The following is a 20,380-nucleotide window of genomic DNA, read 5'->3' as shown; positions in this document are numbered from 1 at the left end:
TTTTTAATGAGCAGTATGTGTTACTCCTGATTTACAGTGTCAGTTATGAGTGTTTTCAGTGGTGTTTTGGTGTCGTACAGTTATTTCTTTTGTTAGTTTCTCCTCAGGCCACTTTTCCTTCCTTGCTAAGTTAATCTGGTACTAAATAAGAGAGAGGAGACTCAAGCCTGCCGGGCAGGAGTCGAACGAGTGGAAGTAGCACATACTAAACTGGACTTTTCTCATTGGAATTTGAAGCATGGTTTTAAATAATCTAAAAAACTTCATAATAATCTCAAACCAAAATATAAAGATTTATAATCAACATTTTGAACATCTCATAGTATTAGGACAGTTTTTCTAGCTTTTATGTTCAGCCTAAACTTTTTGTTAAAGTTGAGTTTTTGTTCGTTTGTTTGTTTTTTGTAGTGAAATGAGAATCGACAAACTTTTAAAGCTGGTTTAGAGTAATTGCCAGATCATTTGAATCTAACATGTGTCAGCAGATGTTTCATTGTATTGAAATGACTGTGAATTCTGTCTGTCTCCCTAAATATTTAGATGAAACTGTCATTCTTATGTGCAATCTTACCTAAAGGACCTCAAACTGGTGTAAGTCAGTTTTTGTATTTGTATAATACCCAGCATAGGTGGATATTATATTTATTGTTTGCTGTAAGTAGCAGTGAGTTTTAGGGGAAGTTCTCGCAGAGATGGTGCTGGCTCTACTCCACGGGAAGAATTATGCAACACAGTGATATGTCAGCTAACTAAAGCTGTTTGGCTCCTGGGCATCTCTGTGGAGTGGACCAAGGGCTGTGGGATGGAGATAGGAAGTCCACCCCACCCCCATCCCCACCCCATCCTGTCTGCACTGGTTGAGTGCTGCGATACTCTGCTGTTTAGAAATTGGCTGCTTGAAAGCTGGAACACATTCACATATGTGCAGGCCTCTCTAGAGTGGGCTTCAGACCCCATCCAATTCAATTACTGAAGAGTCTGAGGTGGGCTAACTGGGCTCTCATTAAGAGAAGTTGCACTCTGATAGGAAGCAGTAGTAGACTGGACAATTTGGGAGTCCGTCGGGGGAGGGAGGAAGGAAAGGGGAAAAGAGGCAGTTCTTTGCTGAAAGTGAAGATACTAAAATGGACCTTCTGTATTCTTTCTGCCACAGGCAATGTTTCTGACATTAGATGTCATTACCAACGATTTGTATTTGTTTTAGAGCTGTTACTCTACCAGATAATACCAGTAAAATTTCAGGTATCCCGGAGGTCTCAGATGTTCCCCTGTTCCACCTGTTTAACCCACGTAGTGCTGTAGCCCAGCATAGTGCAAGTACAGGTGGAGGATTTGAAAATCAGCCTCGTTGATGAAGAAACATAATGATGTCATTTGTATTTATTTCTACCTCTGTATATAGTGGAGTTATACCTTCATGTGACTAATGCTCTTATAGCTGAGGCTGGTGTGCTATTACAGAGGGAGGGTAGCTATTAATACAGCAAAATTATATATAACTGATTATTCAGTGCAAAGACCTAGGTAATCATTTTTAATGTGGTCACACATTAATTTTATCATTCTGAAGGCCCACATACTACTTTAATGTGATTTTTTTTTTCAATGATTAAGATGTTCTAAAATCAATTCGGTATGAGTTATAGAAAAAGAAGGTAAATGTTTCCTGGTGTGAAACATAGCTCTCTCTAATGAAACAGGCATCAGCCATTCCTTGCTTTTTTCTTATTTCTGCTTTGAGGTGGAGTAAATGCTTGTCCACAGTTTTCAGATGATAAAAACGATCGTCTTTTAGAAATAGGAAAAATGGAGTTTTTGTTCAGCATCAGTAGTTACCATATTTTTGGTACTAAATATTTGTTTACAAAATCAAGTTCAGCCTACCTGCCAGAAAATCTCGCCTAAAGAAAACTGAATAGCATATCCAGAGGTCTAAGTTGAGGAACATAGAATGACTGGATCTAAAACAAGATATGTGTAAAATCTAAATGGCTAATTATACTTTCTTATTAAATGAACTTCCATTTTCAATTAGATCTAAAATATGATCAACTGTGACCTTTACCTTGTACATATTTGCTAGACTATTGTAGTGTTAAAAAAAAAAGGCAATTCCCCATGATATATCGGTTGTATTCCAAAAGATCATTAATAAATTAGCTGTTTAAAAGATGGAACACGTATTCGCATCATAAAATTATTACATGTGCAACTGATAACCTCCAAAAGCCTATTTAATGTATTATATGGTAATGTTATCATAGAATCTCTGAAAAAATGTTCAGAATTATTCATTCAACACTTCTTAAACATCTGTACTAATGGTACAATGATTTATCCTCAAATTGCTCATATTCTGTTTCAAAACCTGATTCTTTCTCTCCCAATCCCTTCTCTCTACCCCATCCTGACCCAACCATAATTTTTCTCCTTCCTTCATCTAACATGGAGACCAAACTCAGTATCACAACCCCTCCCTACCTCACTATTTATAGAAAGCACACACCCATGTGAAAATTTTCCAACATTTTTCACGGCTATAAAACAAAGGAGGTAGAATAACAGCAAAGTTTGAAGAAGTCTTGGGCTTGTGCGTCATTTGTAAACTAAAAGGAAACCATATTGCTATGTCATTCATAGACTACTCCTGGTACACCTAGAACAAGTGGCAGGTTTGAGGGAACACCCAAAGACTGCAGTGAGATTCATTTATAATTCATCAGAAAGCTCAGACATTTCTTTAGTTTCCTTTCTGACAGTGAGTCTACTGGAATTTTGCAAACAAAGCTGATTGTCTAAGAGCAAGATCTTGGCTGAGGAACAGGGAGGGGAGACAAACCAGGTCAGTGACCAGGACAGTGCACCCTGGGATGGAAGGAGAGATACCTGGCGAACAACAGCTCCTTTCCTCCCCACCTCCGCTTAGTAATCCTTGATTTATCCCCCCTTCCTCTAGAAGTAGCTGTCTATACAGGTTTTCCCTCTCAATCTCCCTCACACTCCTTCTGGCTTCTCCAACTACTCGAGCTACCAACTACCAAATAGAGGTTGTCAGGTAAGAAATAAATGGTCTTGTGGTGAAACTAATAAAAAACAAACAAACAAACAAAAAAACTGAAAACAAAAAATGAACAAGATAATCAATCAAACAAACAAAAAATCATAGACAAAGACAACAGTTTAGTGAGTACCAGAGGGTAAGAGTGGAGGGGGGAGGGAGAAGAAAATAAAGGGGGTCAAATATATGGTGATGGAAGGAGAACAGACTCTGGGTGATGAACACGCAATGCAATATATAGATGATGTATTATAGACTTGTACACTTGAAACCTATATGATTTTACTAACCAATGTCACCTTAATAAATTTAATTAAAATTTAAAAAATAATAAAAGAATTTATTATCTTGTCTGCAAAAAAAACAAAAACAAAACAAAAAAAAGAAATAAATGGTCACATACAATGCATTCCACAAGCACTTAGAAGAAAAGAATTAGTGTATCATCTTAATTTTGGCTTAGTTTTCCATGACCCTGAAGGACCTATAGCTTAGGCAGATTTAGAATTTATAATTGGATTCTCTTGTTTGAAATGGATGTAGCATACTTCAAATGAATATACGTATTGGAAAATAAGCATACAAATTGCAGTCTATAGACCCAACAGGAGTTAGTGTTCCTTCCTGTAAAGAGCCGGTCCATCTGGCCTGACACTGTTTGGCAGCTTGTGACACCCGTCACACAGTCGTCTGTGTGCGTTTGAGACTTGGCAGGACTCTGTAAAACTGCTTTCTTGTTTTGCAGACTGGGATCCTTTCCTTTTGTTTGTTTTGTTTTCACTTGTTACTACATTTAGATATTTGATAGGTCCCCAAATTTGAGATCCTCTATTGGGGAACATTTTGAGGTTGGTAAATCAAAGACATCGAACAAATAAAATGTCATGTCTGGTGGGAAGGCAATAACAAAGAGAGGAGAGCAGGTTTTAAATCTCAATTTTTCTTTCCTGCAGAAGACCTGAGGAATGCTTTGTGATTTAAATTCCTTTTCCTGGCCTGCTGCTGAGTCTCTCTCTGCTAGTCCCTAGGAGCATACCAAAGTCCTGGCTTAGTCACATTTCTTTCCACTCCAAGATGATAGTCTTAATTATTTAATAGATTTGACTGTATTTTCAGACTGCAAACTGCATATCCCAAAGTCACTAGCAGTGTCAGCATCTGTGCAGAGTTTCCAAGGTGGGAGTCAGTGCTGTCCGTCCATGGGGGTGTCATCAGCCTTCTTCCCGAGTTTGTCACCAACCAGCTGATACTCAGAGTCAGGAAGGAGCGCTTCAGCATTCTACTCTTCCGGGCAATCCCTGACTAACAGCCTCTGATTCTGGCTTTGAAGGGACACAGAGGTGGTCAGGAAGTGCTCTTGTGCCCTTTTACTGAGCTGCTCCATTTCCTATGCAGAGAAGGTGCCAGAAAAGCAATTCATTCCCAGCCCAGCCCACAGTGTCTCCCATCAGAGTTGGCAGGAGCCACAGCTTGAACCGATACAGGTTTGGCTTGCAAAACCCAGAGGGGAAGAAGTGGTAAATGTATCTACGGGGGAATAAACCTAGCTTTAAGCTTCTGATTCATTGTGGTTCCTGTGCATTCCTGCGTTGGTCCACATTACCCTATATCCCAGGAAAGTAAAGCCTTCTTGGAGTTTCTTTTGTAGTCCTCTTCCTTAGAGGAGATTGCCTTCTCAGTGGAGTCCAGACTGGCAGAAGCAGAGAGGCCTCAACTGAGAGAGCTTAATACATGAACTTACTCTGGGGGCAAGGGATTGGGTGCCAGTGTTGATACAGGAAGGTAAATCACACCCAATCAGGGCCGTGGTCTCTTCTCACACATCAGTGAAGATTCAGAGGACTTAAAGTTGCAGAGAACGTGAGATAGTGGATATCTGATTACTGTGGGCATGTATTGGAAATGATGAAACGCGGTGCAATTAAAGAAGGAACTTGAAAAGTAGGCTAAGTAGGATCACCCAGTGAGAACAAAAAAAAGGAGACAGAGGAGTAAGTAGCATGATATTTCGAGTAAATAAAAAGCAAATATATACGTACATAGAATTTTTTTTTCCCAGAGAGGAAGGGCTGAGGGAAGGGGTATTTTCTTTTTAATTCACAACTTTATGTACTATTTGAATTTCCTAACCAAACATAGGATAGACATTTCTCTTTTAAGATAAAAAGAATAAATAGGTTATGTAGGTGGTGGGATTATGGACCTTTCAAATTTTTATCTTAATAGAGTTTCTGTAGAAAAAAAATCTAACAAATGTTATTTTTTAGAATAAAATTAAGCTAAATTGAAATTTTTCTTTTTATCTCTCTTTAGAGGCAAGTGTGCAAATAATGCCTACTCTGATGATATATGTATAGTAAGCTGGTCGAAAAGGTAATTTAGTTCTTCTGTAGCCAACCTGTGAGTCCTCCTTTGCGGTTAATAGGCAGTAGTACATAGGGTCTTAGGATACTAGCTAGTTGGAAAGGAAGAGAATTGTGGCTCAGGAATATCGAGAGCTTTTCTAGGTGACCAGCTTTGCTCTGGGATCCCTTCACATTCTTTAGAAACCCACTGGCTTCTAAGTTATTGGAATTCCCATGGAACTAATTTATATCACAAATGATGTGATTCAATCCCTGATCTGGTATCTTTTATTTCTTTTTCTCATGACTTTGCTTCTCCTGCTATTTTCAAAACTGTATGCTGATCTACTTTGATATGACAAACCAGCATCTGTCTTGCTTTCTGACTTCTAGAAATGTAAAATTGTAGAATATGTAAGATGCATGATGTACCAAATGAAGAAGGAGCTGAAATAGGAAAGATGCACAGAATCCCTCAGTGTGTCAAGACTGCTTATGCATGCCAAGAATGAAAAGCCGTTATCTAAGACATAACGTATGAGATATTATCATCATCTAGCCACCACCTAGTTTTGTGGGTACTGGTTTTTCCTTTCTAGTTCATGCACTGTCCTTTGTAGCCTTTTATCTCATCTCCCTATTTAGTAATATTACATCCTCTGCCTTTCCTGGATCTCACCCACCTCCCAGGCCCGTTTGGAATAACGCTTCCAGCTCTCAGTGTTGTCTGCCTGGGACTGAAGAGTTGATTGTTGGGGAATGGAGGGAGTAAATGCTAGGAGGATGGGCTGGGGCCAAATTTTCAAAGACTGAGGCGCTTGGACTTCATTCTATAGTTAGTGGGAACTCTGTCAGTTTAGGAATGGCTGTTAATTGTGAGAACAGAATCAAAAACATAAAAAACAGTGATTTAAACAAATTAGGAGTTTTCCTTTTTCTCATCTGCAGGAAATGTGGAAGTGTACAGGGCCAGGGCCAGGTCGTTGTTTTTCTCTTAGCCTTTCCCTCATGACAGCCGCCTGGTTCCAAGGTCGATGCTGTACCTTGAACACCACATTCATGTTCAGGTCAGGAAGAAAAGGAGGGGTGCGGGGCACATGGGTTTATGCCACCTGATCCTGCTTCCCCTTTAAGGACTGTTCCGGCAAACCACTCCTAACCTCAGTTTTCAGCTAATTGGTCAGAACTGTGCCTTGTGGCCAATCAGGATTTGGTTAGAAAAGATACTTCAGAGAGTAGCTATTTATTAGGTCACAAGCTTGGAACGACACAGAGCCTTCCTTATGCAAATTGGAAGTATGAATTTTCAAGGGAAAAATGTTACATCAAGCATTCCCCCCATCTTTTTTTTTTCTTTTTCTTTTTTTTTTTTTTTAACCATATAGCACATTTTTGCCTTCCCTCTCTTGAGACTATCAGTATTTAAAACTTTTGGAAACATACATTGTGAAAATAATAAATATAAGAGAATGAAATGAAATGCTAGGCAGTGTGGGGCAGACTTAGAATGTAGTAAAGAAATGTAGACTGTAGACTTAGAATATAGAAAGACATGTGTTGGAAGTAGGAATTACTATTAGATTGGTGCAAAAGTAATTACGGTCTTTGCAATTATTTTTAATCTTTTAAACCGCAATTACTTTGGCACCAACCTAATAGAAAAGAGTTCATGAGAAAGAGACTTGAGCTGGACTTTGAAAAATGCATTGGATTTTGTTTGATACTGTTATGGTGGATGCATGACATGACACGTTTGTCAAAAGCCAGCACACCAAGAGTGTACTCTCATGATGTGTCAGTGTAGGTTCCTTGATTGATACAAATGCCCTTCTCTAGTGCGGGAATGTTGAGAGAGGGACGATGTACCTGAGTGGAGGCAGGGGGTGCACAGGAGCTGTACTTTGTCCTCATTTTTGCTGTGAACCTGAAACTGGTCTAAAAATTAAGGCTATTGGGGAAAAAAAAGAAAAAGCAGGAAAAAAAAAGAAACGATGGATTGATTTAAATAATTAGAGAGATGGTGAGGCTGGTGTTCTTATGAGGGAGGAACAATGAATAAGGTCACAGATGTAGAAATGACTGCAGTGAAGGACAGCCTGGTGAGACTAGGTTGGCCCATAATTTTAAACCACAGTTCAGTTAAATATTCAGTGGTTACCTGGAATGAATTGGAATAAACTTAACCTTTCATTATTAGCCACTCTTTCCTATTGTGTTCTTCAGAGTTCACATAAGAAAATGTAAAGTTAAGTATTTTACTATTATTTTCTACAGAGGAGGAAGGATTAATTACTTATATTCTGCACCCAAGGATATGTGTGTTTATTTCACAGATTAAACTCATTCAGCCGACAAATACTCACAGGGTTAAAATTACATTCACATTTCTTTGCAAAACTGATATTTAAAACTGAGTCTACTGTTTATTTGGGATTTGTTCCAAGAACTATACATTTTTCTACCTTGATAATTTTATTTTGCATTTAAATACGAAAGGTTTTCTGTTTGTGACCTTTAGTGATCATTTTGTAAAATACTGGCATCAGCCATTTTAGTTTTCTTTAAAGTAAAATAATATCCTGTTAAAAGTAAAAACAGCTTCTTTCAGTTGGTTAGTTTAATTAAGCCGAGTATAATAAAGTTGAGTTCTAATTATTTTTCTTTCCCAACTTATTTAAATAGTTGCTTTTAATTACACACTGAATTTAATTGAATTGGGTCTAATCTGATAATAAACTCCCTATCCAGCTGTTGAAATTTAGACAATTAACTACATCTCTGTAATTTACCATTTCTCAGTGTAACTGGAAAACTTTTCATGTGATTAGGCTTTTCCCTTCTTTTCTGTACTTTGCCCTATACTTTGCTTAGTCATAAACCTGATTCATATTAGGGGGCACTGATCATGTGTTTAGCAGCTAGCACTGTGACTTGTAATAAATCGCCAGGAAAGTGCGTCACCCATGGGGACAAAAAGGCTTGCCTTTTAATCTGGCTTATGTTAATGCAGGTAGAAAATGCAGCATTTTCTATTATATTTATAGTGTTGCCATCTGGCTGAACGAAGGTTTCCGTTTGTTTTATTTATTTTCTGTTTGTTTTTAGATAAAAGCCCTTTCTGCTTGAATTTAAAATGTATAAATGCTTACTCCTGTCAGCTAAAGGTATCAGGAGTTTGTAACATGAATCACTTAGCTGCTTTCAGTGATAAAACCAAACAGCTTAAGAAGTGATTTCCAATTGTTCCCACAAAATACATGGAACGCGTTTTTCTGAAATATACTTTTGTTCATTTCAGCTAAGATGGATGTCTCTTTGACTTTTTAACAGGTTATCAAAACAAATCTATTAAATTGCTTTGGGAAAAGATTTGGGTTTACAAATCTCTCAAAGCTGACATGACTATTTTGTAGCCTTTCTGATGTTTCCAGCAGAGGTTGTAATGTTCTCATGCTTTTTCCCAGGCAGTATAACTAATATTCTATTGTATGTGGAATTTTTATCTCTCTAATTCCTGAGATACTGTAAGTCATATTGGACAGCTCTTTCTATTATGTGGCTGCAAAAACAGTCATTTGATTTGAGTCTTGCCTGATACAATGTCAAAACCATCCTAGACTTATGTTAAATATTTTCTTTCTTTTCTGACATGGAGTGAATCTGACTGTAACCTGACAATTATTTTGGTCACCTTTTCTCTACAAGCTTAGCAGCCATCAAAAAATGAGCAAATGTATACTTTTTAAGTATTATCTTGTCATCAATACTTTTTCTTTCTGGGTTTTTTGCCACAATTCACTCAGGGTACACCATCCACCCTCTCGCCTTCTCTCATTTCCTTCTTCAAGCATGTAGTCAGCGTCACGTAGGTGCCAGATAGTGAGCTAAACAATAAAGATATGGAGATTATAAGGATGAAAGTCATGGTCCATGCCCTCAAGTTGCTCTGGTCTAGTGGAGACTTATCATAGATCTGTGCCTGGCCAAATGTCAAAGACTGAATGCCTCTAGTTCCACTTACTTGGAGACCATCTATGGTTCTTTAAGCTCAGAACATGATGGCTGTGACTAGACATCAGCTCTTTGGAGGCAAACAAGTAGACCATTCATCTCATCCCTTAAAAATATCCTGATAACTTGTTTTGGTAGAATTATCTTTCACTGTAATGTAAGTAATTTTATATCTTTCTTTTCATGTGTAATTTAGCAGACAATGAATGGATCGTTTTAGAAAACCTTTTGTTGTGTCAATATTTTTATCTTATGTATAGACTGACAGTTCAATGTAACTGCCTCGATTTCGTTTTGGAAGTTGATGGATTATAAATCATTGATGAACACCTACATGTGTCTGTTCTATTCTTCATGTCCGAGTGTCATCTTGGAAGATGAAGAATGATGTTTCTGGTGGATTCTGTTCCCATTTATTGCATAACTGTACACAATATTGGATTTTTATATATGAGAAACAACATCTTTGTGCTGAGTTTGTGTTATCTCAGTATTAGACACATCTCCTTGTCCTTTGGTTGAATATAATGTTCCATCACTGTCATAAAAGTTTTTTTCATTTTTTCCATTATGAAAAAATGAAGGAATCAGAAAGTGACTCCCAGTCTCTTTCCTTGTTGCTGAATAAGCTCCCCCCACCCCCAATTTTAAAACCTCCACGTGGTCTTAGAAGCCTCTAATACAATTTACTATAGCTATTAAGTAATAACTTTTTGTTCTACATAGAGTGCATGAAATGCAAAGAAAAAGTAAATCTTATCAAATTGTTTCTGTCAGCAGAATGAATGAGGATGCAATATATAACTCAGATATTTATTATCAAGTGTTCTTATTTAATTGCATTTGTTTTTGCAACAAGAAATGAACAATAGAGCCTTGACTAAATGGTTCATCGTTCTTATTGCTGTGTCAGAATAAATGTGGCTAGATTTTTACACCATACCACAAAGTGAATTTATTCTGGTGTAGAAGGGCCAATGAAGAGTCTGTACTGCTTTTCAGCATCTGCTGTTAGTACATGTATTGCCATGGCACAATACCTGTAAGCTTGCTTAGTGAAGTAGCTGTTTCCCCATCCTGTGGGAGTCTACAAAAAGAAATTAAAGACATTGATCAGCCTCTGTCCACATTTTATTTCCCTGACCTGCCTGCAAAATGACCTTTACAAACACCCTACCTGTTTCCCAACGAGGCATGTTTCCTCCATTCCCTATTTCCTCATTCTATCCACTGCTCTGCTCTCTGGAGTTCAGGACTAGGGTCCCATTTCCTGTAGAATTTGAAGCCGAGGAGACCCTGAGGGCCTATGGAGGGTCTCTTTGTGGTGCTACCTAGCTGCCCTTGGCTCCTTTGGCATGACCACACTGACTGTATCCCCCTGCTCCTTCTTCAGCTACAGGAATAGGCTTCAACTATATTTACTCGTGTCACTTTTTCTCCCTTCATGGTCAAACAGTTATCTCTTGGTACACGTTAAGAGTAAGTGGAGAAATCTGAATAATTACTAAATTATAAAGAAAGCAGAGCTCTTATGATATGTGGTTTTAGTCTGTTGTTTAAGATGGTAACTTTTTTTTTTAACATATTTCTAATGGGCTTATTAGGCTTCAGTTTTCATTTATCCAGAATCCACTACAGCTAACGTAGTTCACAGAAATTCCTGTGACATGCTTCGTTGACTTTCATTGCCTTCTTGATAAAGTTCAAACTCTTGGAATTCAAGGAGGCACTGACCTCGGCCTGTTTGTCTTATCTTATTTTCAACTGCCTGCCTTCCTAACGAACTGTTCTGACTGGACAGTTCCAATTATCTTTCCTTTCCCCTTGGTAGTTTTGCGTATGTCATGCCACAGCCAGGTGCAGTCTCTGCTTTACTGTTCATTTACGTACCACAGAGTGTCTCCATTCTTCAAAATCTTCATCCAATGAAGTTTTCCATCACTACTCCCCCCTCTAGCACCTCCTCCCACCTCTGAATCCCTATAACATTATCTGTATGTTTATTTAGTTATTTATCCTGTGTGGTGTATTGATTTTTGAACTGGTCTGTTGTTGCAGTTTCATGTATTTCGTATTATCTCCTCCAAAGGATGATAAGCAGTGTGCAAATAGATGCTATGTCCGGTGATCTTGTATTCTCAGTGCATAGCAGAGTGTCTGGCCCAGGGGAGTGTCTAAAGCTTTACTGAAAAAGCTACTTAGAATTGCTGAGCCTGGAAAGATGGTTGTTCCATTAGCAGTAACAGAGATCCTGCCATTAGGGATTGCTGATTTTGTGAGGATGGTTAGTTTATCTTCAGAGGATGACATAGTTTCAAGTGATAGCAGAGATAATCCGAGCATATATTCCCTACAGGTGTGAGATGGGCCCTCTGTTGAGAGAGCATTTTTACCAATGAGGATTTGAAAGTGACTGACCTAGAGACAGGGCTTCAAGCCATAATAGGAGATAACTTTTCTGAAGAGAAAACAAATGGTTGGGGGAATCAAAAGCTCCAAAAACACAGTTTGAGGAAATAATTAGGAGGTCAGAAAAGGAGAAAGAAGTGGTAGAAGAATTATTCACTTAACATTATTTTCTCAGTACTGAACACAAGATGTCCCAGCAAGTAGGGTGCTGTCTGAATAAATGAGAGTGGGAAGAACACAGAGGTAAAGCAGGAAATTAAACCCAGGTTTGTCCGATGCTAACTCCCACAAGCTTTGATCCGGACTACACAACTTCCCAGATAACTATGAAGAATTTAAACTAAGGGAAAGATCTCCATCATGTGGAATAATCAGAAAAGTCATTGGGAGTTAGGAGATTGCATGAAGCCCTTCTTGTTCGAATGCAAATTTCATAAATAACTTTTGATAAAATATTTATTATCTATGATTCAAATGTTACAATACTACTGGCAGAATAAACTTTAAAATTCAAGTAAATAAGCCAAAGGATTATAAAGTAGAAAATTCTAGGCGAAACCCTCTGAATTACCTGAAAGTTACTCTTTTTTTAATATATGTTATGATTTTAAACCAGTAACATTCTTCAATCGCCATAACAGTATTCTGCAGCCAAATTTTCAAGTAAGCTACCTGTTAGGGTGTTGGAGATCCCCCAAGACCACCTCAGGTGGTGTGATTCACTAGGAAGACTCAGAATTCAGCAGAGAGTCATACCGGTAGCTAAGATTTACAGTAGCAAAAGCAGGCATTTCTAAGGCTAGCATCCTCAGTCCTGGTAAGAGAACTCTTTTCTGCACAGGTAGATCGGAACTATGAGACTGAAACATATGAATTGCGATATTGAACCATTTTTAAATACAAAAATGACAATCGCATGTGGTTCAACCTAGTTCTGTCTTCTAGTTTATCCTCCCAAAGCTAGGTGGGTAGGCTGGGGGCCGTCCACAAAGTCCAGCTGAACCACGTAGCAGAGAAGAACCCACACAGAGCTGGGGGGTTAAAACTTTTGCTGTTTCTCAACCGGTGTTCCATAGTTCATTAGAAATAGTGACAGAAATACATTATCCTTGTGGATGTCAAGACCATGTATCAGTCAGTGAGATTTAAATTTAGGATGGTCTCTAAGGTTGTAGTCACAAATGTCTTTTTAGAGTAAGCATTTTCACTAAATTAACCATTTGTTGGACCAGTTATTTTGCTCAATTGAACGAAGACTCTTCAACCAGACCATACAGCTAAAGATAGAAACTAGGCAGCGAGAACTCCATGACCTTTGTGGGAAGGCATAGCAGGGAATGCAGTGAACTGGAGCATGTGGATTATAGAGGCACATTTGGGGCACTTACTGGAGCTGCAGAATTTTACTAAAGGAAAGCTGCATGTGTCTGCTGCCTCTGTGTTTTGCTTTAGAGCGAGAGAGAGTGAGAGAGAGAGAGAAAGAGAGATCCACACCACGAGGGTGCTTCTCTGTATCCTTCCTCTTGTCTTTACTCCAACACTCACATGTGACACTAATGGAATAAAGCTTTCAAGCTAGCAGGAAAATCAATAAAGATTTTATAAGGCAGGCAAAGACTTATTGAGCATCATAGTATATGGCTCAGTTTTCTTTTTTAAAAAATGAAGATTCAAATAATACTGGCAAGTCACCTGGGTCATTTTTAAAATGGTATTTTTAATGGCAAATTTTGAAATGGTTTATGCAATCCTATCTGCTAAGTTACCTAGGATTTCCAGATACTTAATTAAATATTGGAGATCTTAAAATGAATAAATTCTTGTTTTCATTGTGTTCTCAAGCAGTGAAATTCCCTGCACTTTGTTTAAAAAGGAAATCTCTCACAAAATTTTGTTTTCCCATTATTATGATTGATGGTGTGTTTTGTTTTAAGGCTTTTATTTACTTAATGTCATGATAAGTTAAAGGGTATTAAATCTCAGAAAACTGTCATCTCGCTAAGCCTCAGAAAGACTGATGATTACCTCTTCCCAAACCAGGGCGTACCCTAAAAATCCTACCAATAAGTTCAGCCTACCTGAGGGCTCCCAGGAGGTGTGATTGTGGCTGAGCCGAAAACGTCTGAAACCTGCGGCTGAGCCAGATTTTCCTGCCACATTGGTACCCTTGCTCCCTAGAACCACTGTCACCAAGTTGATGTAGGTTTGCTTTCCCTGCTAGTGCTGGTGAGCAAAACCCTGATAAAATAGAAACCGAGTTTCCCACATTTGTGTAGGGAATAGGGTGAGAACCAAAAATACTTTTTTACCATTTATTGAGCCTTGCAGTGGGCCGGACAGTCTCATTTAATTTTCACAACTCTGAAAGTATTTTTCCTCTTTACAGAGGAGGAAATTAGGACTGAGAGGTTAAGAGGATTCACAGCTCCTAAATGGCAGAGCCAGGTGGCCTGACTCAAAAGGACACCCCCCCACCACCACCAATCTATAAACAAACACACAGCTAGCTCACCTCCCAGGTGACTGTGGGTGTGGCAGGCCCAGGACGTCAGTGGAAGAGCGTCAGTGGAAGAGCGTGAAAGTTGAAAGGAGCTAACAACTGTTAAACACCTGCTGGGTGCCACGTCCTATGGTAGATGCTTAGCACCCATCTTCTCAGTTAATTCTCCCAACAACCCTGTGAGTCAGGCAGTATCACCCCCATATTACCTACTCAGAGAAGTCAAGAAACTTTCTGAAGTTCATTTGGCGAGTAATTCACAGGGCTCTCCTTTGAACTCAGGTCTGTGTGAATCCATATCTTCCTTCTTACCATGATAGAGTGTTAACCAAAGGAGAAATAAGGACTTTTTTGGTGGTGGAGGAGAAAAAAGACTAATAAAAAGTGAAAAGACAGATTGAAAACTTTAGACAATAGTCCAACATAATGGTTAGAAATTAGCAGTACCTAATCTTGGACCAAACAGCCTGACAGGTTTTTTAATTACATGTAGTTTACTAAATTTAACCTATCAGTTTTACATGAACATCGAACATTTTTTAAGATAGATTTCAAGTTTGTCTTGTTATGAGTAGGACTCAGAAGCTCTTCCAGGATGAAAGTGAATTCCTGAGCTCCAGATGATAATAAAGTGAGCAGGTAGATGTGCAACTAGAATGACGCCAGTAAGTCAGTTATAGGTAGCTTAGAATTCAAGTAGCCAGACACCTAGTTTAACTCAAATTTATTTTTACATTTGAGGTTCAAAACAATCATGCAAATTACCACCAAAATAAAATCTTTTATCGAGGATTATTTGGAAAAGTCATCTGTACTGAACATGTGTTGTGATCTTTTTCATCTCCTTCATGGCCCAGTGTTACGTAGTACTCAGGATGATGTGTGTTGTCAGAACCCGAGGGCACTGCAGGTACTGTCACCAGAGAAAGATTTAATTATGTCCAATATACCAAGTCAAGAAAGAAAGGAATACATTTGAAATCTATTCAAAATACATGTTCCTGATTATCTTCAGTTAACTGAAAACAATAAACAGAAGAGCCCTTAAGCAGCTTACCAACGAGGGCTTTACTTGTGGTGTACTGGAAATGGCTAATAATGAAAAGAAAAATTATAATCAAAACACTCCAAATCTGGGTGGCACTCCTTTCTGTTTGTCTTTCTTAAGTATTCCCTTCTTTATGAGCAGTTTTAAGAAGATTAACATGCAGAAGAAGGGGCAAGTTTCCCAGTGCAATTACTTTTCGGCCTTTAGGGGCTGCCTCTAAAGTTCTGAGACTGTGTAGCCAAGACTAGCTAGGATGGGCTTTCCCTGCCGCATAGTGATCACGGGCAACTGGTTTTCGGCAAGTGGGATGAGAGCACATGTTACAGCATCACAGAACCCATCACACTTTCTGATTTCTCTTCTAGATCAGTGTCAGGGCTTATCTTGGCTCCACTCATATCCACCTTGATTTGCCCCCAGCCCCCAGCATGAAGTATGTGCACACAGAATATAGCCCTTTTTCCAGTGGTAAATTGCCTGGTAAAATTTCCTCAAGTACCAAAGTCCTATTAGAAACCACTGATTTCAGGCCTTTTGCTGTTTGTTTGTTATCTACCCATTCTCTGACCGTATCTTTACAGACCTTTCCTTGCAAATAAGGCAAAGAAAACTCAAGCATATAAAACTTAAACCAATCAATGTGTTTGAAGCTATTATTTAAAGCAAACAAATAGTTTGAAACTGGACAATATTAAAACAGTTGTATAAGATACTTTTTGCTATTTAGTGTATGATTCTCAGTGCTAGCTAATGCTATTAGTTTGGTGCAAAAGTCATTGTGGTTTAAAAGGTTAAAAATAATTGCAAAAACCACAGTTACTTTTGCACCAACCTAATATTATTTATGTACCTGAGAGAGAGCTACAAAACCTTGGTATATTTCCCATTCAGAGGTCAAGGTAAACTTAGTAATTTTTTAAAGTACATCCTGGGTACCATTTTTATATTCAGTCTTTCTGAAGCACAATTGTCATCACACCCTTTCAGGTTCAAAAACCTTGAGCAAATGATTATCTGTGTTCTAGATAATATACAATTCTTTCAGCCTAATAGAGGAGATAATTAATATGTTAATACGTCAGGGGGCAAGGGCAACAGAACAGGGTAAGGAAGAGGGGCAATGATGATGATGGGGGTGCGATTTTAAATAAGTCAAAGGGACTCTTCAATGTCACCTTTGAGCAGAGACACAAGGGACGTGTAGGGAAATCCATGTTGATATCAGGGAGAACATGTCAGGTACATGCAAAGGCTCTGAGGTGGACTGAGTATGTCAGTCCGTATGGGTAGAGCAGGATAAGAGGGAAAGTCGTGCAAGGTAAAGGCCAAACCATGTATGTAGTACCTTCTGGGCCATGGTAGGGTCCTTGTGTTTTACTCTGAGTGGGATGGGAGTTGTTGGGGGGGGTGAGCAGGGGAATGACATGGCATGTTTTAATGGGATCACTCTGGCTTCTCCGATGAAACCACACTGAAGGGGATCAGTGGTGGCATCAGATAGACTAGTTAAGAGGATATTGCAGTCACGAGGGAAGAGATGGTCAGAAAGGTAGCAATACAGGTGCTAAGATGTTTGTAACGTAGAGCTGAAAGAACTTAATGGATTGAACGTGGGAAGTGACAGAAGGAGAGAAGTCAGGGATGACTCCAGGGCTTTGGGCCTGAGCAATTGGAAGAATTGAATTACCTTCCTGGACGGGGAAGACCGCGCAGAGCTGGTTTTAAAGCACAGGGTAGGAGTTAGGGAAACTCAGGGGCTTGGTTTTTGACATGATGTCTCTCTGAGACAGTAGGAAACATCCTTTAACCATCCTGAGAAAATATCCTCAGAAAAGTAATAATATGTGTAAAGAAAAATTTGCCTGGTCCTGGAGAACTCTCTGCTTGCTCTAACAGAGAACTGCCTGGGATTTCTGCCCTTTCTTCCTTTCCTAGAACGCGTTTTCCTTAGTCTCTATAATCATCTTTGTTACTGAACTTTTGTCAGAGGCTTTTGCAAAATGCTAGTAAATTGTATCTCCTGGTTCTCTTTTGGTGACCTACTTGGTCATGTTCTTGGAATTTTTTACTTCCTAATGGAATTGCCTTCCTGGACGGGGAAGACTGGGCAGAGCTGGTTTTAAAGCACAGGGTAGGAGTTAGGGAAACTCAAGGGCATGAACTTTGGAAGAATTAAGATCAGAGACTTTAGATTCCAATCCTGCTTCCACGTGGTTGCTTTATGTGTGAACTGGGATAGCAGGGTAGACGACTTCATTGACCCTTGGTCACGCCACTACTACAACATTAGTCACTTGAGCGGAGGCTGTCGATTTTTCCCTGGGTCCTTCTCAATGAACAGTATGCTCCTGGAGGACAGAGGCTGTAACTGCTTCACCTTTTTATTGCCTGAATCTAGTCTAGTACCTGATACAAAGGTTAACAGTAAATATCGAATAGGTGAAAGTTTCTGAATAGATTTTAAGAAACTAAATATGTCTTTTCTCTTTTGTCTCATCTGTGCAGTGCCTGAGAGCTACAAAGTGCACGAGAAGAAAACTGCTGCCTCCAATAAGCCCTCCTTTGCTATTTCAGGGCAGAATAGCAACCACTCAGGAAATAAGCCAGGTATGATGTGTTGCCTTTGCCGTGGGGAAAAGGAGGTTATTCCAAAAGCCGTGAAGTCATGCTAAAATTTAAGAGACCATGGTTCCAGTCCTGACACCAAAACACACCCTCATACTGGCTCGTCTGACTTTAAGTCAGAGAACCTCTCAATGCCTTAATTTTTCTCTTTTTTAAATGGAGACTAAGGCATGCCCTGTTTGCCTCACAGAATCATTTTGACAATCAATAGCATGTTGTATATGGATGCATTGTTTATTGTCAAGCAGTATATAAGAGGTAATAATTTTAGTCTCTCGTTTGAAATGATAGCTACAACACAATTTTTTTGTACCTGTACGGCCAGCATTATTGCATGTCTTTTTTATGACCTTTTCAAAACCCATTTAAGGAAATCTTGACACATAGCAAAGCTGGTATAGAATTATGTTTTTGTTCTCCATCCCCACAATGATTGTGTGCCGACACAGTAATTTAATTTAATAGGCTGTGATTTATGGCCTGTTGCACTCGGTGATACAAAGAAGCAGACAGTCTATAAACATAATACGCCCAATTGGATAGACAGTGCAGTTGCTTGCAGGTATCCAACAACCATTGTGTGATTCTTGGGAGAGAGTAACGTACAGTATGATGATGAGAGACAGTCAATGGAAGGTAAAGGTAAATCGAGCATCCCATGAGGGTCTTGGAAGCCTACTTTGTGCTGCATCTAAGGCCAAAGTCTCTCAAGAACAAGGAATCAGCGAGAATAAAGATCGAAATATTATAATTGCACCTAGCCTCATAGAAGACATTCCCACATTATACCTACTTTTGTGGGGATTTTTCCCATGTGGAAAAGGTCTTAAACAGAGCTGATAAATCCAGCCTGTCACTCAGAAGAAAGACAAGTAACAAATACTATTGCAGGCACTGCATGAGCAGCCATTACTGGAAAATGTGTAACTTCAGCGGAGTTTTAATTAGCAGGCTGAGATTTCCCCATTTAGTTGATTTGCCTTTTCATTCATTCGTTTATCTGTCCATCTATCCACCCACCACCCAGCCATCATCTAATAATTATTGAGTAGTTGTCTATGCCTGGGACTGTGAGAGATACTGTGTGAACCAAACAGCCGGGCCCCCAGCCTGTCAGGGCCAATACTGGTAAGCGCCTGCTGTCCTCAGTGAGACCCGTGTGGAAATAGTTCTGGAGCATGAAAACCCCATTTGTTCTGCCATGAGAATTGAATACAGCTAAATGGTTCATCTAATACTATTTTCTCCTTGTTCTCCCCATCAACCATCTAATGAATTTTTCTACCATTAAATCAACTCTAATCAATTTTCATACCATTCTGAAATTCAGAAATTTCCAATGAAAATTTCTGCCATTCTTTACTGTGCAATTTATATTTTTATATCCTGATACTCATTTACTCATCTGATGTTTGCCCTGTGTAGGTAGTAGGGATATATTATTAAAAGACATTATCTCTATATTCTAGTTGACATTATGGGGGAGCAAACTAATACATGAATACATAATTCTCATGCAGAATTTCTAGTGTGATAGATCTGCACAGAGTTCAGAGAGAGAGCGGAGGCCAAAGAGCCTCCTTCCTAATTGGCCATCTCTTTATAGAGTCATTTGATTTATGTTGCTAAAGTCAAGTTAAATGAGGAGACATTTCATTTCTTTTTTTTTTTTTAATTTTATTAAATTTATTGGGGTGACAATTGTTAGTAAAATTACATAGATTTCAGGTGTACAATTCTGTATTACATCATCTATAAATCCCATTGTTCATCACCCAGAGTCAGTTCTCCTTCCATCACCATATATTCAATCCCCCTTACCCTCATCTCCCACCCCCCACCCCCACCCCCCTTACCCTCTGGCAACCACCAAACCATTGTCTGTGTCTATGAGTTTCTGTAGACATTTCATTTCTAATTGTATGTTTTGAGCACTCTTGGGTCTGCTTTCTTGTACATAGAGATTAGCAAAGGTACACAAAAGACTTTTACTTTAAAAACCACCATTATCTATCTCCGAAAGATAATATAAGAGGTTCCATGTTGGAGGACTAGACTTGAGTAAAACCTTTTGATTTTTATCGGATATGAGTCATGGGAATATCTGTCTAGAGCAGTTTAACTTTCATTCTCTAGAACTTAAAATGAAGTACATGGTAAATTTGGGGATATTTTGAATATTGCCTTCACCAGATATGGGCGTCCTGACCAAATGATTTCTCAGGGTCTCTTTTAATCAAGTAAATTATAGTTACATTTCCTTCTGATACTTTAAACTCATTAGAAATCTCTAGAATATCTCTTTGATTTAGAGAGCATCTATTCACATTCGAATTATTAATATTTCATCTTTAAAACATGTTTGGAAGGCCCTCATGGTGTTT

General features: G+C 38.8%; 1 protein-coding gene across 8 annotated transcripts in view; it reads left to right on the top strand.

Annotated features, from left to right (window-relative positions):
* Window positions 1-20,380, top strand: part of MAP7 (microtubule associated protein 7) — a 154,079-nt gene that overhangs the window by 78,764 nt on the left and 54,935 nt on the right. For all 8 annotated transcript variants that reach the window (XM_019732717.2, XM_074333625.1, XM_019732715.2 and 5 more), the window contains one exon: window positions 17,877-17,978. In XM_019732717.2, coding sequence (XP_019588276.2) covers window positions 17,877-17,978 — 102 coding nt within the window. The remainder of the gene's footprint in view (window positions 1-17,876; window positions 17,979-20,380) is intronic.

The sequence above is a fragment of the Rhinolophus sinicus genome, linkage group LG05 (genome assembly GCF_036562045.2).
Source record: "Rhinolophus sinicus isolate RSC01 linkage group LG05, ASM3656204v1, whole genome shotgun sequence".
Lineage (NCBI taxonomy): Eukaryota > Metazoa > Chordata > Mammalia > Chiroptera > Rhinolophidae > Rhinolophus > Rhinolophus sinicus.
This window is presented reverse-complemented; position numbering and strand designations above follow the sequence as displayed.